Source organism: Sinocyclocheilus anshuiensis, unplaced genomic scaffold (genome assembly GCF_001515605.1).
Source record: "Sinocyclocheilus anshuiensis isolate Anshui unplaced genomic scaffold, SAMN03320099.WGS_v1.1 scaffold758, whole genome shotgun sequence".
NCBI classification, from domain to species: Eukaryota; Metazoa; Chordata; class Actinopteri; order Cypriniformes; family Cyprinidae; genus Sinocyclocheilus; species Sinocyclocheilus anshuiensis.
Genome location: NW_015548126.1, coordinates 2,659,172 through 2,676,799, shown reverse-complemented (window position 1 = coordinate 2,676,799; position 17,628 = coordinate 2,659,172). Strand labels below are relative to the sequence as shown.

Genomic DNA, 17,628 nt, shown 5'->3' with positions numbered 1-17,628 from the left:
CCTGGATGCATAAAAGGGTTATCCAGCACTTATTTATGTATGGGGGTGTTTGATTTTACTAATGTCTTTCTACTGTTTAGTTTTAGTTGCTCCTAGAAGGTGTATTTATATTCTTAAAAGAAAGATTATCATGTTTTGATCATCATAAAATGGTATAGTTTTATAGGATGGAATTCTGTCTATTCTGTCTATTGAAATGGCCAAGCATGCAAAGGTATGTACCATAAGAAGAAATAGAGATATTTATGGAATAAGAAATTATTTTAAATGAAAGACACATTTGTAAATAGTAGTGGGAGTGTAGCCCATACTTGTAAGATTTTATTTTTATGGTTTAATTTTGCTGTCTGCTGTATGAAAGTGTGCATGCAATAAATAGATCAATAAATAATATTAATAAAAAAACGTCTGTTTAGTCAGTGGGTGTTTTTATTTTGATATTTATGTGTCTGTTCTTAGATCTGTAATTGTCCATTATTTTAGGATGAACATGTTTGTTTGTTTTTGTTTGTTGCTATTTTATTGTTGAACTAAATTATATAATTTATATGACCTTTTCCTAAAGGTAACCTTAAATGAGAGGATCATAACTGAAATCAAGCAATGCATTATGTAGTATTTTTTATGGTAGTGCGCCCTCTGGTGCACCACAACGGAAATAATAAAGACACTCAAAGTCAAACATTTTATTTGTCGGTTGTGCAATTTGTTGGCAATGGCACAATCCTCAAATATGTATATTTCTGTGTCATATGACTGTTTTTAAACATGTTTATGGTTTTACAGAATTATATATACCGGCATATATAATTATATCAGTGTGAGTACTATTGCCGACTATATAGACTATCAAAATTGTACATAACAATTTAAATTACATTGTCCAAAACTATGCACACTCCATCTAAGATTGACTTTTTTATTATTAAAGTAATTCAAAAAGTTGAAAGAAGTTTTAGAATAGAATAAAGTAGAATATATGCAAAGAAAATCTCTCTCTCTCTCTCTCTCTCTCTCTCTCTCTCTCTCTCTCTCTCTCTCTCTCTCTCTCATAAACTATTTCCAGTTTCGATTCAGTGGTGCACGTTAGTCCGCCCCCTGAACTGACGCTCGCATTTTGATTGGTCGAGACAACTGCTCTTCCGTTGACGACACGGCGCTTATTGGCGGGATGTGTTAAACTAGCTTTATCCACGCGTAGAATAAACAGATCCTCTCAGAACACTTCAGAGAATAGAACATCTTGAATCGGAGATGAAGACAACATTTCAATGACCTTCGAAAACTCAGAAGTTACAAAACGCTTTCATCTGTGCCAACACGTTCATTTACGGTAACTTCCAGACTTGTTGTCCTGTTTGTAGCTAGTTCAGATAGCTGAGTAGACTAGACAGTGATATGCATGACATAGAACAGTTAGGCTATTTACTTAATTAAAGTTATTTAAATCTCGATGCCAAACTGTTGCGTGATAAGCACGTAATATAAGCCAGATACATTATTGTCAGGGATACAAGATACACCGAATTACATTTTTATGTTTTTGTTTGTTTATCTGTAGGTCCAATGACAACATCATTGTGCTTGGTTCAGATTTAACCCCATCACACTCATGGCAGCATGTTTGACAATTTCTTTCATCAAATTGACAAAGGTAGACATTTACAGTAATATGAATGAAAGGAAGAATATATATATATATATATATATATATATATTAGTGTTACCATATTTCAAATCTTTGAAACTGATCTGATTTATTGTGAATTAAGAGCTTGGACCTCTTAATCCTGACTGGTTTGAGGAATTGACTGCAAAAGCTTCCAGAGATGAAGGACGTACTGACAGTTCAAAAGTTGAGGAGGAGGAGACTGTCAAAGTACCAGAGACATCAGCCCTGGCCAGTCAGCTGTATTCTACACCCAAAATATTCAAGCAACGATGCTTTCAGTCCCCTGCTTCCATTCCTAATGAAGAGTCCCCTTATGAAGGTATATCACAGTTGTTGTGTTATGTATGAAGTATGTGTAAAGGACATAGTCCTGTATAATTGTTTTTCTTCCACCCAGTGGCTAATGGAGACTCAACAGCTTTTCCCTGGACAGAATCAAGCCCTTGTTTGTTTGGTTCAGCCAAAGACGGGTAATTATGTTTATGAATAGGATAATATGAATTTTATGTGAAATATTAAAGTCAAGCAGAAAGTTTAATGAAAGTTTCTCTCCTATCATTTGTAGTCACAGGTTTGATAGATCCTGTGAAAAACCTAGAGATTGCTTTGGTGAGTCAGTTTTAGATTATCTTTAATTTTTCTTTCTTTTAAAAATTTAAAAAACAATAAGATTGTTTTCTATTCTAATATTAAATACTGTACTTTCTTTTTTTAACAACTTCCATATGTGACACCACAGGCCTTCTGGACACACCAAAAAGGTCTTTGGTAAGTCAACACAAGTTTACAAATCTGGTCATATTAGGGCTGGGCGATTTGGCAAAAAAATTTAAATCTCGATTTTTTTAAAGATTTTGAACTAGTCAACTTGAAAATGTAACTACAACATGATTCAAGTAACTTTTTCTTTATTAACCCTCTAGTTAAAGAAAATTCTATTCCAAGTGCAGCACACATGAAGTTGTTAACATGATGAACAAATCACTTGTTAAATATCTTTGCAGAAAAGATGCATGAACTACAACTACATATTGTACAAACTTGTCTTATACATATTATGTGTTCAGAAATAATACAAGGAAAATGCTTTTAAAAAATCTCAAAAGTCAAAGTAATTCAAATTCAAAATGACTGAAGGTATAACACCAGTACTAGGGGTGCTCCGATCAGGATTTTTGAGGCCGATCACAGAAAGCAGTATCTGCCGATACGGATCACCGATACCGACCTTTTTAAGCCTTCTTTTTATCATTTATAACTATTTATAGTGATACTCCAATCAGGATTTTAGACATTTATTCAGGGCCTGTATTTCATTTTTGATAATGGGGGGGAATTCCCCTTTTAGGTGACTCTTGTGAGAGGGGAAGCAGCACGGACTGTGCTTTCACACAAGAGTCCGCTACTGATCCGTGGCTGTTTACCACAAACACAACATTTATCCATTATTTTGATTTCAAATCCAAACATTGTCACTGAAAATGCTGTAGCGCAGCAAACATAGACTCGGTGCAGAAACGATCTCTGCACTGCTGCAGACGCACCGCTCCTGGAACACACTGCCGGACAGCAACCGTGTGCAGTGTGCACACTTTATTAATCTGTTAACATGAGCATGGAAAAAATACGCACCGCATTCGCACTACAAACGGAGTAATGTGAACCTGGCATTATGTGTGTGCACTGCGATTGTGCATGAGCGCACGGTCTCCAGGAGAGCGCGCGAGCGCTGAATGGTTTAAACACTAGCAAGAATTAAAAAGAAATGCGATTTATAAACTTTAGTGACGTTGTGACACTGCCTCGATTGTGCAAGTGACAATTCCTGTGTCAACTGTACAGGATGCAGCTCGCTTATAGACAGACGCGATGTGGTGATTTGAAGACATTTGCGTATTTTGAGAGAGAGTGCGCGCGGTGATTCACTCACGCTGTTTGTACGCCTTACACAAGGTTTTCTAATTACTTTATAAGTTAATTAAGAAATAGCCACCATAATTATTTCACCAGCGCCGGACTGAGACGGTGCCGCTGCATGTCGTGCCAAACCTCTCACGGCAGCGTCATCAGCTTGAGATCGGCCTTTTTAGAGACCGCCGATAAATCATCCCAAAACGATTATCGGCTGATAGTGATCGGTAGCCGATCAATCGGAGCACCCCTAACCAGTATACTATTGTTAACTATAAATGTTCTGTATAAACAGCAGCTTTCAGCCTGTCACTATGATGCAAACATGAAATATCAGACATACAGTAGTAGTTCTTTAGAGGTTTTTTTTTTTATTCGATTGCGCTGCTTTTCCATTGTTTTTTTTCTGTGTAAACATGGATGTGTTTGACTGTTGCGCTCGTGTCTCTTGCAGTGTCTCATGCATGAAACGCCATTCTAAAAACACTGCACTCAAGTTAAAAGACGTTCACTCCCATCTTCTTGCGTTTTACCTATTCCACTGCCCGCGTTGCATCTTTGTCAACACAAAAGCACATTCTGTGTGAATGGCGCTTAGCACTATATTTATGGTCCTTCACAGAGCGGCTAATCACGTGCGCCGACATGCGGTTGGATAGTTCTTTTCTCTTTACTGTTATCACCGAAATATTGTATAAGTGTCTAATTCTAACATTTGGTAATTTTTCTATTCAAAATCGCAATTCCTCGATTTCTAAAAAATTTTATCGTGGAAAAACATTAAATTCGAATTAATCGATAAAATCGGGAAAATCGCCCAGCCCTAGGTCATATCATTTTATTTTTATTAATGCATGCTGTTGGTCTTGTTTTTTGCATGATTCATTCATGGCATGCATGTTTGTCCAAACAAGTGCATTGTCTTCTCAGCAAAATGTTAACATTTTTATTTTGGATAATGTCAGTCTTAAGCAATAAAGCCCTCTTATTTTTGAACCTCTTCAACCATCCTGTTTCAGGATCATGTCACATTCCAAAAGTAAAGTTGGTTGTAAACACTTTTTCTCATTAAGTTCAGATGGCGTTCTAGACATTAATCATAATGCTGAGTTTGTCTGTTACAGGCACGTTCAGCAAAACAGATATCTGAGAGCCTTGGGGCACAAATCAACCCTGACCTATCCTGGACCAGTTCCTTTAACACACCATCCTCTTTGACTCCCACTGTGATGTTGCGTATGTATGAAAATTAAAGTCTTGTCTCTTTAGATGAATTTAGTAGAGGAGAATGTAAAATGAAATGTGCTAGGGAAAAAAAACAATGAAAAATATAAATGTTGAATACAAGTCAGAGTGTTAAAGTCATTAAAAAATAAATGTTATTAATCCGTTGTATCTTGAATCCTTTGAATTGCATGTTGCAATTCCCCTGGTCTCCTGGTCAGAAATGAGCTATTCAGCAAGAGTTATTCTTATTTCTCTCTAGCCAAAACAGAGGAACGCGCTCCATCAAGTGGCCTCAAAGACAAGGAAGCAATTGTAAGTGCAAATCTAAATTTCTGTCTCTATAATATCAAGAATTTTGGATTATGGTGCCTGAAATGCTAAGAGCCTGTTTTTACCAACATGTAATTAATGATGATGCTTGTGCTTACTTTTATACACACTAGTTTGTGCGGAAACTCTTCCCGTCTCTTTCGAAAGGCTCTGAAAGCAATGCAACATTGAGTGATACAACACTAAAACAAGATGGTGAGTGTGACACCGTATATTTGAAACCATACAGAAAATAAACAAAATGGTTAATTTGAAATGCATACACATATCATTAACTCCAAGATAATTCGGATTATTCTGATCTTTTCTCTTCAATGATAGCCAAAAGTGAGACTATTCAGGCTGATGAACTGGGAGAAAAGCCTGTTTGCTCTCCAAGTACATCTCTTGATACAAGTGGTCTGTGGAAGCAGAAGGTTCCCAGTGCTATAGAGGATGGGGATGTCCGCAGCACAGTGCAGAATGTTCTTGATGGTGCTGAGGATGTGCTGTCAATATTCTTCAGCAACAGCACTTCAACTCTGCGAAGAATCAAAACCAAAGAGAGGATCAGAAGGAGAATAACCGATTCCTCAAAGGATGTCAAATCAGTTGTTCTAACTTCAGAACCAGAAGAGAAATTAATGGATGATGTAGAAACAAAAAGCCCAAGCAAAAATAAAGATAGCATTCAATGGACCCCACTAAGTTTATCAGAATCCATTCTTAATGGAGACTGTCCGGACTCGTCTTTGATAAACAATCACAACACTGTAGCATCCAGTGAAACTAATGGTGATACTGTTTTCAACTGCATTGCAGAAAGTAGCCAAACTTTTTCACAGAGTGTAAGACTCGAGTCTTATCCAGAAGGAGCTCAGCGTCAGAAGTCTTTGTTAGACAAATCGCCTGCTTTCATGCTTTCTAGAAAGCCCAGAAAGTTTGTGTATCAAGTGCCAAGTTCAGATCTGTCAAAGACAGTAACTGGACACAAAGAAACTCAACCAGTATGTTTGGATCAAATGCCCAAAGGTAAGGTGTTCAATGTGTTACATTTTCTTATAAATATATTGTGTGCGTATTTTGAACAACATTGTTGCTCTGCATTTTACAGAAAATTCCTCAGTTGAAGAGGAGTCTAGTGACCTTAATGAATCCACAGTCGCCAGTGAAAATGCAGTCGATTATCATACACAGCCACAAGACGTCAAACAGTTATCTGCAGAAATCCATGATCTTGATCTTGGATTGGATACGACACAGCTTTCCAAGGCATTTGCAGAGGATTTCACACAAGAAATAATGCCAGGAGCACGGCTTGATGTGACTCTACAGTGTGACCAAAATGGCCAAGTGCAACATAAAGCAGAACTTGAGGAGAAGAACAAAGATGGTAGTCACAAGGACATTTCTAATTTAGCAGACATATCTGTGACCACTCCAAACAAGTCAACAGTCACGCTTACAACTTTTGAAATCAGTCACGACAGTGGTTGCCCCAGCACCTTTTCCGATTTGGATGGTACGACAGCCTTGTGCGCAGACATCAAAGAGTTTTTTCCTTCTTTTAAAACGGCAAACAACAAGGACATTTCCATACAGGATGAGGATGAGGCTATAATGAAGGCCAAAGCATCATTAGATGAAGCTGCAGGGGATATTTTGATCAACACCTTAAATGGAACTACTCCAAAACATTATCAGACGATAGAAACATTGTGCAAATCTGTTTCAGGAAGCACTAATCCAAATAGATCGCCCACAGGACAGTCCATCTTCTCTCACCATGCATCAAGAGTGTGTGTTAGTGATGCTCCAAAGAGGGACAGTCCAAAGAGTTTGAAAATTAATATTTCAAGCTGCTCTTCACTGCAGTCAAATGAATCCGATTATAAAACCGGTTCAAAGAGGAATATTACAGTTTCAAATGTTGGCTTTCAAACAGAGACTCTTTTGAAAGAGGAATTGGGGAGAGGTTCAGACTCATCAAAGTGCATTCATCAAAATTTGGATTTTAAAAGAAGTGCTGAAAGACAGACTGTGTTCGACATTAGCAGCACACACAAATCCACCGTAGTGAACTCCAGCCGTGATGGTGATGAGGAGAATGGCACTTTGACAGCATCTCAAAAGGCTGATGTTACAGAATTGTGCAATCTTTTGGAAGAAGCAAATAGTCAACAGGAATTTACCCAGTTCAAACCGACAAATCCTGGCTCAGACAACCACACTACAGAGAAAGAGTGGGATCCCGATGTACTCAGTGGAATTGACTTTGATGATAGTTTTAGCTGTGATGTTGTGAAAGGAAAGCATCCCGTCAAGACAGACACTTTTTCAGTAAATGGTTCTAATCGCATTCAAATTGAAGATGCTGCCAAATTACCATGCACCATGTCAAAGAAAACACAAAATGCAATGGTGCCTTTGTCAGTGGCTGAAGACAGTTCTTTAGTTGATATGAAGAGTGTACCGTCTTATTTCAGTGATAATACTCCAGTCAATTGTTTTGGTTTTAAAACAGCTAAAGGGACAGCTATGAGCGTCTCAGAAAAGAGTTTAAACCACGCAAGGCACTTTTTTGAAGAGGACTATCAAAAAGCCATATTTAATAGGGAAGTCGAGGTGGATGTTGGATTAATAAAGCCAGAGCATGCTGAAACAGAGCCTTCAGTCAATACTTCTGACAATATGAACACAGAAAATAAAACCTATGTTCAGACTAAACAAGATGGAAATTTCAGCTGTGGAGATGTAAATAGAGCTTGTAAAGAGATAAATAAGCAACTGGCAGGAAATGAAGGAACCGAGCAGAATTGTTTAGGTGAAAAAACAGATGTTGTTTGTGTTCACTCCAGTAGTCATTTTGGATTTAGTACAGCTAGTGGAGCAAAGCTGAAAGTGTCTGAAAAGGCTCTTTTGCAAGCAAGAAGACTTCTTAATGATGTTGACAGCTTAGAGGAGTCGCAAACTCACAAACTCGTTTTCCATGCTTCTGGAAAACATGATACCTCTATGTCAACAACTAGCCTTAAGAAAACAAAAGCAGTTTCTTGGAGTAATACCTCTATGAAAATAAGTCAGCCACACTTAGTAACTGAAATATCTGATGGTGTGGATAATCCTTCCTTCAACAGTGTGAAGGTCTTTCAAGAACAGAAATCTAGCAGTGATCCTAAAGAAGTTTTTGCAAAGATTTTTTCCTCAGAAACTTTATCACCTCAGTCAGAGGAAGGCTATGGCTTTCAGACTGCCAGTGGGAAAGGAGTTTCCATTTCAGCAGTGGCCCTTAAGAAGGCAAAGGCCATATTTAAAGAATGTGATGAAAATATTGACTTGGAATCTGCGAAAATGGAGGGAACGAATGGCAAACTGGATGTTGAACTCAAACAAGTAAATCTATTTACTGCAAATTGTAAAAGCATGATATTTTCAAATGGGTCTCCCATGGAAGCCAACGCTGTTCTCAGAGACTCTGACCTGACTGATGACCTCTCGTTGCAGCCCTCTTCAGTCCAGCAACCCCCTCAGGAAGAAGTATGTGAGGAGAAAGACCTTCAAAGTGAATTTTCTAAGCATCCTTCTGAGTTGCTTCCTCCTAACGGCAACTGTGCTTTCAGTACTGCCAGTGGTAGGAAGGGGTCCGTCTCCGCTGGAGCACTACAGAGAGCTAAGGATCTGTTGTCGGAATCTGTTGATGGTTTCTCATGTGCTGATGGATCTCCAAAGACAAAGCAGGTGCTTGATATCCATATGGACACTAGCTCTGTAAGAAAACACAAAGGATTCTCTACAGCAGGAGGGAAGATGGTGGCTATCTCTGCTGCTGGACTGCAAAAGGCAAATAATCTCTTTAGAGATTGTGAAGAGGAGAGTTTATCATCTGAAGATCTTCAGCACCAATGTATCAGTGATCTCTCAAAAAAGCCACTGACTAAGGTACGGGCGGCATTTGCAGGCTGCAGTGATGTCTCCTTCAGCCATGAGCATGAGACTGGGAATTCTTCAGGAAAAAACATAGGATTCTCTACAGCTGGTGGAAAGAAGGTGACTTGCTCTGCTACTGCCCTGCAAAGGGCAAAGAGTCTTTTTAAAGATTGTGAAGAGGAGAGTTTTGTTTCTAGGAGTCTTCAGCATCAAGGCTGTAAAGGTTTTAGCACTGCCAGTGGCAAAGAAGTTACTATCTCTGAAAAGGCACTGAGTGAGGTTAGAGCGGCATTTGCAGGTTATGATGAGACTTCCTTGCGTCATGGACCTGAAAATTCTTCAGGAAACAACATAGGATTCTCTACAGCAGGAGGGAAGAAGGTGGCGGTCTCTATTACTGCACTTCAGAGGGCCGAGAGTCTTTTTAAAGATTGTGAAGAGGAAAATTTATCATCTAAGGAAGTCTTACCTCAAACTAAGAGTTCTGAAAACAGTGAGGACATAGTAGATGGAAACCTAAAGTCTGAACAAATAAACAAGAACAATTATGGTTTCAGCACTGCGAGTGGTAAAGGTGTGTGTGTATCAAAAGTTGCCCTTGAGGAAGCTTCTAAATTATTCAGAGATTGTGATGCCCAAGTTACTGTCACTGATAGCCAGCTGCTACAGGGTGATTCCTCAAAATGCCGTCCTCAACATAAAGACAGACTAACCGAAAGCACTCTACACCCTTTGCCATCTAAAGCAACTCAGAATGAACCTGCACAACTAGACTTGCACTCTTTGAATTTTAACAGTTGCACAGATACCCAGCAGAAGTACTTTGAGCAGGAAGCAATGGCTTGCACTAAAGCTTTACTGGCAGATGATGACCTGAATGAATCAGCCAGTTTGGCAATGACAGAGGACAAAAAAATTCCATCTGTTCATGATCTACAGGCACAGGGATCTTTTGCCCAGAACAGAAGGAAGCGTCCATTTGATGCCAGAAACATAGCAGGTACAGCCTACAAAATGTTTCATGTTATGAGTCACCTTGTATGAATGAATTTTTTTTTAAACTCATTGTATATAATACTTTGTTCTGTTTAGATTCAGGTCAGCCTCCTTTGAAAAGACGACTTCTCTCAGAGTTTGACCAAACGTTAGCTGCAAAGACCTCAGGCCTCACACCACTGAAAACCTGTCCAAACGGTTAGATCTTTTATTTATAAATAATTAAAAAAAAAATACTTTTGCATTTTAATTTATTGTGAGGTGCTGTGTTTAACCTGTGTATCTTTTACATTTAATCCCTGTTGTAGGAACTCTAAGAGACAGGCGTGTCTTCAGTTATAATGTCCACCTCAAGCCGAATGTCACTGGTCCAGATTGGTAGGTTGTTTTACTGTTTTAATAGTTAACTCTTTACCATTTAATATCACAAGATATCTTTAATTCTTACAAGTTCTTTTAAATATGCAGGCATCCTGTGGACCAAAAGTCAAATAACCTCGAGCGACCATGTTCAACTGTATCTGTCCAAAACAGACACAACTCAGACCATAAAGGAGGGGTGTTTGTGTCCCCTTTTCAAAAGGGTATGAAGACTGGGACATCAAACTGTCAAGATGTCTCTAAAGTGTCCACTGGTTTTATACCACCTTTCAAGAAGGAAAACAAAGAAACAACTGAGCATAGAAATCAAATAGACCAAAATATGACTTCTACATCACATAGTGATAGTGTTGCACAATACTGTGATAGGAAGAGTCTACTTGAGGGTTCTAAACCTAAACCAACCAATTCAGTGGAAAGCATACCTTTGAAAATCATGGACGTTGAAGAGAAAGGTAGCTGTTTACTCTTTTCTAATTTTGTATTTTAAATATACATTGTCTCATAGTATTGGGATTGTGCCAATTTGTACAGTCATGTATAGAAAAGATATAGAGATGAAAATGAATGATTCTGTGAATACGACAATGAATCCTAATTCTTTTTCTTGGGATGTTAATAGACCCAGAGGCATGCCGAGAGACCTTGAACCTAGCCAGGGATATGCAAGACATGAGACTCAGAAAGAAGAAAAAACAGTCTATTCGTCCCCTACCTGGCAGCCTTTACCTTGCTAAGACTTCGGATGTCCCCAGGATAGGTCTGAGAGATGCTGTGGGACGCAAATGTCCTGGTCAATACACACAGGAGGAGGTACATTTTGATAACTTTTTTAATACCTAATTATTCCACTGTTTTAAGTCACTGCAAGACTATACTTTGGAGGAGGTACATTTCAGTTACTATACTTTTTTTCTATCTTTTTCCATCTCAGCTGTATCAGCATGGTGTACATCACAATGTCTTACAAATGACAAGTGAGAATGCTGAATCATTCAGATTTGACTGTAATGACTTCTTCAAACATGAGCTCCTCATGGAGTCTGGTGGTCTCCAGCTGGCAGATGGAGGCTGGTTGGTTCCAGACAATAAGGGTACTGTGGGCAAAGATGAATTTTATAGGTAAACATATGGTGTATATTTTAACACTATTAATATAAATAGCATGTAGATCTACAAATACATCTACATGCTAAAATCTTGCAAAACAACATGGAATTAGTTTCATGGAGTTAGTTTAGGTAATGTACTTTTTTTTTTTGGCAGAGCATTGTGTGACACCCCTGGTGTTGATCCCAAATTGATCAGTGACGCCTGGGTATTCAACCATTACCGATGGATTGTATGGAAACGGGCCTCCATGGAAAGAACTTTTCCAGATTTGACGGGTAGCCTGTGTTTGACTCCAGAGCAAGTACTTCTGCAGCTAAAATTCAGGTATTGAAACTTACTAAAGCTCATACTTTTTCACCCAAAATTTTTCAAACACAACTCTTAACCATTTGGTATTTGCACTTGATCAGATATGATGTAGAGGTGGACCACAGTCAGAGATCTGCACTCAGGAGGATCATGGAGAGGGACGACACTCCAGCTAAGACATTAGTGCTCTGTGTATGTGGTGTTGCTCAAACTTGTCAAAATCCCGAAAAGCCAGTGAAAGATGACAAAACTCCTAATGCAAAGATGGAGTCCTGTGTGGTCTGGCTCACAGATGGCTGGTACTCCATCAAAGGCTTGTTAGACCCTCCGCTCTCTGCCATGCTAAACAAGGGCCGTCTCCGAATCGGTGATAAGATTGTGAGCAGTGGAGCCGAGTTGGTTGGTTCCCAAGAAGCCTGTCCTCCACTGGAAGCTCCTAAATCTCTGATGCTAAAGGTGAAGTTAGAGTTCAACTAAGATGATCCATGGCTGCTAAATCCTGCAAGACTTGATTTTATTTGTCATTTTTGAATTTCAGATTTCAGCCAACAGCACAAGACGAGCTCGGTGGGACACTAAGTTGGGGTACCACCGTGACCCTCGGCCTATTAGCCTCCCACTATCATCACTGTTCACTGCTGGAGGTGTTGTTAGCTGTGTGAACATTGTGGTGTTGAGAAGTTACCCCACTCAGGTCTGCTCTACTTCAACTGCTATGAATGAGACACTTTGATGTGTAAAAGCTGAGTGTATAATTTTGCTTTTGTACCAAACAAATGACTGGGTTTGTCATCAAACAGTGGATGGAGAAGAAGCCCAATGGTGTTTTTATATTTCGCAACGATCGTGCAGAAGATCGAGAGGCCAGAAAACACAGCAACTCCAAGCACAAATCCATGGATCTTCTTATTTCCAAAATACAGACCCAATTCGAAAAAGAAATGGAAGGTAGGGTTTTTACTTGTTTTTTTATTTCATTTACATCAAATTTTTTAGAGGTTTGTATGCAAGCATATAAGGATCACAAGGATTGATGAGTATTTTTCCTCCACGTATAAGGTAAAAAGAAAAGTCGAGGCCAAAGGAGGACATTTAGTCGACATGAGATTGAAGCTCTGCAGGATGGGGAAGAGTTGTATGAGGCAGTGGAGAGGGATCCTGCTGTTGAGGTACATTTTTGTCAATATTTTAATGCATTTTTTGCTTATTTTCACCAATTGTTAGTAAACACAAAGAAAGTAGTAGTCAATATATCAGCACTGTGTCAATATAACCTTTTAATAAAAATAAAAAAAAATGTTTTAACTTGATGTACTTTTCACATAGGCCCATCTAAGTGCGAGACAGATGGATGCAGTGCATAAGTACAGATGCTGTTTGGAGGAAGAGAGGCAGGCAGAGCTTCAGGAGCGTGTGCAGAAGGTTGTAATGGAAGCCCAGGCGGCCAAGGGTGGGTGTCCTAATCGAGATGTCACTCCTGTTTGGAAGCTCAGCATTACTGACGCCAATGAGCTGCAGAGCAACTGTGGTGAGCCAAGTGGATATCATCTTTACTATTTGTTTAGGTGTTGAATGAGCCAATTTAACCTGTTTTGGCTGGGTACTATTTCATTTCCTAGTTTACACCCTGAATATCTGGCGCCCATCGCAAGACTTGTATGGCTTGCTAAGAGAGGGCCACAGATATAGGGCTTATCACCTGGCCACATCAGAGGGGAAGAAACGCTCAGGCATTGCTCACATTCAGCTCACTGCCACCAAGAAAACATTCTTCCAGGAAGTTGAGGTAAACTAAATGTTTAGCAACTTTGCTCCCACCACAGACTGATTACTTCCCTGTTTTCATTAAAAGCATATGAAATTTTCTTACATATAATGTGATTGAGCCAGGTGTCTCCAGAATGGTTGCATCAGCATTTCCGTGCTCGAGAATGCGTACGCTTCAGAGAACTTCAAAACCCTCAATTCAGCTCACCTTGTGGGGAGGTGGACATTGTGGGATGTATTGTCTCCATAGAGGGTAAACAAGGTACATTTCATTAATTCCCCAACGAGTCTACCACTTAGTTTCCTCAATCCTTTATATCTTCAAACGCATTGTGACTGTTTGCATGTCTTCTCAGGCCATCCCCCATTACTGCATCTTGTGGATGAGAACTTTGACCTGGTCTCTGTGAGAACCTACAGTAGTCTGGAGCAGGTAGCTGTAGAGGAGCTGGTAAAGCTGCGAGCACTGGTCGCTCTTAGTAATCTTCAGATGAGACCGCTCTCCGGGCCTGTGCCAAGCCTTTATGGAGGAGAACAAGCAGTATTCTCCGTAAACCCCAAAGAATCCCATCTGCAAGAAGCTATGACCTGTCTGAAGACTTTTGTCCAGGTTAATGAATCAGCTTTTAAACTTTTGTTTTTAAGTACTAGCAAAGAGTGATTCCTCATGTCTTTTGTTGTTGCTTATTAGACTTATGTTCATTGTTTACACAGACTTGTGAGCGTTTTTTCAGCATTGCGGAGGAGAAGGTCTCAGATGTGGTTCCTTCAGGTGTCTTGGGTTCTTTTCAGTCTCCAAGAACTCCTGGTGTGCAGTCTAATCCAAAAATGAATGGCAGAGTTAGTATGAGTTTTCTTTTTATGTGGTGAAAGATTGGTTTTATTATTGGTGCTTGTTACAGCATGCGTCACTGTAATTATTAACTCCAAATGTTTGTTCTATACACATGAAAGCACCTACACCTTCAAAAAAAAAAAAAAAAATGTAGCTGTAACTCTTATTGTGTCAGTTACTAATTGTATACAGCTGTTCACATAACACTACAATTTTAATCAATTTGATCACTTTTATTGTTAAAAAGTAATTTTTATAATAATAATAGTGATTGTTGATTGTTAACATTTATTCAATTACATGCAAATATACACAACCAGTCAGTAAGATTTTTTAAAAGAAATTAGTACTTTTATTCATCATGAATTAAACTTACTAATCAGTTAATGTTACTAAAGATTTATATTTCAAATAAATGCTTTTTTTTTTTTTGTCAAAAGATTCTGAAAAAAATTATTAACTTTTCAAATAAGACCTTAATGGTATTAATTGACTTTATTGATCTGTTCATTTTTATTTCATATTTATGTATGTTTACTAGAAACAATACCAATGTATTGTTCCTTGTGTTGAAATTCCCAGGTTACCCCACAGCAGAAAAGCAGTGTTTTCTCGCCTTTCACTCCACTGAATAGGAGAGCTCCTGCATCTGCATGTAACAGCGAGGGAAAAGATCCCAAAAGTTTGAAAAGAAGACGCGGTTTTGATTACCTGTCACGTATCCCGTCCCCTCCACCCCTCACTCCTCTGAAAACTACAGCTTCTCCTTGCATTAACAGGACCTTCAATCCCCCACGGAGATCTGTGACTCCCAAACCTCCACAGAACGAGTCACCTCGAGCCTCATGTCCCCCACCGAGAGAGGAGAAGTGGGTGCATGATGAAGAGCTGGCGATGATAGACACCCAGGCGTTACTGGAAGGCTGATGGGAAAAGTGAGACTCTCCTGGTGAAACACTAAATGTGAGTTGAAACACAAGAATGAATTCCAGCATTCGAGGCATTACGAACTATGGGTAATGAAAGCACTATTTCTACTGTTGGCAGGAAATGCAAATGGCACTGCCGTCTTTGCTTTCTAGTTGCCTGGTTTACTGTGGTTCTCTGATGGTAAATAACATGAAAGAGATGCATCTTTTTACAACTACTGTAATCATTTTTAAACTTCTTTCTTGTTATACGTGATTGTACTACTATAAGTACGGAAGTAAGCAATGTTCAGGGAAAAATGTGTGAAGTATATGTAAAAAGTATATGTAAAAAATGTTTATATATTTAAATTTTTATTAAAAGATGGAAAGTAATTTTGTGCAGGGGTGATATCACAATCTGTTTTTGAAATGTTTCTATTAATGAACAGCAGGTGGCGCCTTAACACTTGCATTTGACTTGCAGCGAACAGTTCAATTCTGTAGGAAGATTGTGAAATCCTATCTGCCATTTTCATATTAAATCTGAAGAAATGAGAATGGAACAAGTAATATGAATATATTGCTTAATAACCACCAAATATTGGCAGCAAAGAAAGCAATGGGCATTACAAACACACTTCTGACATCTCTCTGGCAAACTCACTGTCAAGCTTATTTAACAGACAGCAAAGGCAGACAAAGGGATTTCTTCTCTTCCAAACAGAACATTGTCATATTTAATAATCTGTGATCAGAATATTACAATTCCAGGCATTTACCCTAGAGAAAATATAGAATGTGGCTGCTTGCTCTTCAGATCAGTTTTAAGGATTTTTGAAATTTAGAAGCCACCCCATAATCTATTCGCTCGTCAAGGAATGCTTCAGAAAACCACAGATATGCCAGATTTGCAGTTAGCTGCCATCAGTGGCTTTCCTCCACAGTGTTCAGTTTTTCATCTATCATCTATCATTGAGAATGTGCTGACTCAGCACTCATCCAGCTCTATTTTAAGATCTCTGGCCCACAATGATAAAGATAGCTGACACTCCTGTTGTGTAGCACAGAGACATTAAAGATGATATCTGTTAGTGGTTGACGGAGAATAGCATTATCGTGGCCAGAAATGTTTCCATGAGCCCAGCTCTGAAAATACTTGTGGTACAATGAATTCTAAAGTCTAGAGAATTTTTTCGCCGCCTTTTTTACGTACTAAACAGTCCTGATATACACTACCATTCAAATGTTTGCGGTTGAAAAGATTATTATTATTATTTTTTTATGTTTTTGAAAGAAGTGTCTGATAAAGCTGCATTTATTTGATCAAAAATATAGTATCAGTAATATTATAAAATATTATTACAATTGAAAAGTATAATTATTTTTCTATTTGAAAAGATTTTAATTTAAAAAAAAAAATTTATGTGATTTATTCCTGATATGGCAAAGCTAAATTTTCAGCAGCCATTACTCTAGTCTTCACAGTTGTGCTGCTTAATGTTTTTGTTAAACTCATTTTTGAAACAGATTTTTTTTTTTTGTAAAAATGTCTTTACTGTCATTTTTGATAAAATTAATACATCCTTGCTAAAGAAAAGTGCAAAAAAATAAAACAAAACAGTTGGATTTTGGAGTCTGGGAGTAGTTAAAATAGTGTGTGTTTTGTTTTTTTATTTATTTTTTGCTGCATGAGACCACAGGGTTAAAATCTGTTTAGCATTTGTCATGTTTTCCCACATTTAGGTTTGTCTTTCCATGTGAGAGTCATTATTTTTGTGAATTGCCTCTAGAGGCCTGATGGGCTGCTTTCAGGCAGCTGCTCAGAATTTCGTTTTCTCTAGTGCAGCCTTTTGAATTATTGCATATATGTCTATATTTCCTGTCACTTCAGAATATTTTTCTGTTGTAATTTTTATGTGTTTTCTACCAATAAGGTGATGAGTATTATTACTTTATAGGTTTTTATCACGCTAAATCTTAACATTCTTCAGAAAACGTATCTTTCTGAGTAATGCATCAGCCAGCCATTTGTTCCACCCAGAATCAAATCTGCAGTCTTTGTGTTTGTAGTCTTGATCTTAACCCATTATGCTATCAGGGCCCCAAAATCTTTGACTGTCAGTACATTTGTACTTTCCGACATAAAGAGTACATAAAGCAGGGCTTCATTACCACTCTTACAACATAAAACCTAAGGCTGTCTTCATCTGCTCTGAACTGCCCTAATCCAGCCTCTTAGGCTGATTCTGGCTGCCCTCTCCCTTGACTCT

General features: G+C 38.5%; 1 protein-coding gene across 2 annotated transcripts; it reads left to right on the top strand.

Moving 5' to 3' along the window:
* Window positions 1-1,181: 1,181 nt before the first annotated feature.
* Window positions 1,182-15,733, top strand: LOC107704788 (BRCA2 DNA repair associated). Of its 2 annotated transcripts, XM_016507817.1 has the most exons (28): window positions 1,182-1,333; window positions 1,562-1,654; window positions 1,773-1,991; window positions 2,070-2,142; window positions 2,238-2,281; window positions 2,412-2,440; window positions 4,708-4,819; window positions 5,070-5,122; window positions 5,254-5,335; window positions 5,462-6,151; window positions 6,234-8,512; window positions 8,624-10,046; window positions 10,139-10,240; window positions 10,351-10,420; window positions 10,511-10,878; window positions 11,046-11,236; window positions 11,358-11,545; window positions 11,690-11,860; window positions 11,947-12,301; window positions 12,384-12,539; window positions 12,646-12,793; window positions 12,905-13,014; window positions 13,172-13,373; window positions 13,465-13,631; window positions 13,736-13,874; window positions 13,969-14,222; window positions 14,327-14,452; window positions 15,030-15,733. In XM_016507817.1, exons 2-28 carry the CDS (start codon window positions 1,621-1,623, stop codon window positions 15,372-15,374), a joined length of 8,130 nt encoding a protein of 2,709 aa, XP_016363303.1. In that variant the 5' UTR covers window positions 1,182-1,333; window positions 1,562-1,620; the 3' UTR covers window positions 15,375-15,733. The 2 variants fall into 2 exon arrangements, with proteins under 2 accessions (XP_016363303.1, XP_016363302.1); XM_016507816.1 differs by having other exon boundaries at window positions 6,234-10,046.
* The last annotated feature ends 1,895 nt before the right edge of the window (window positions 15,734-17,628 follow it).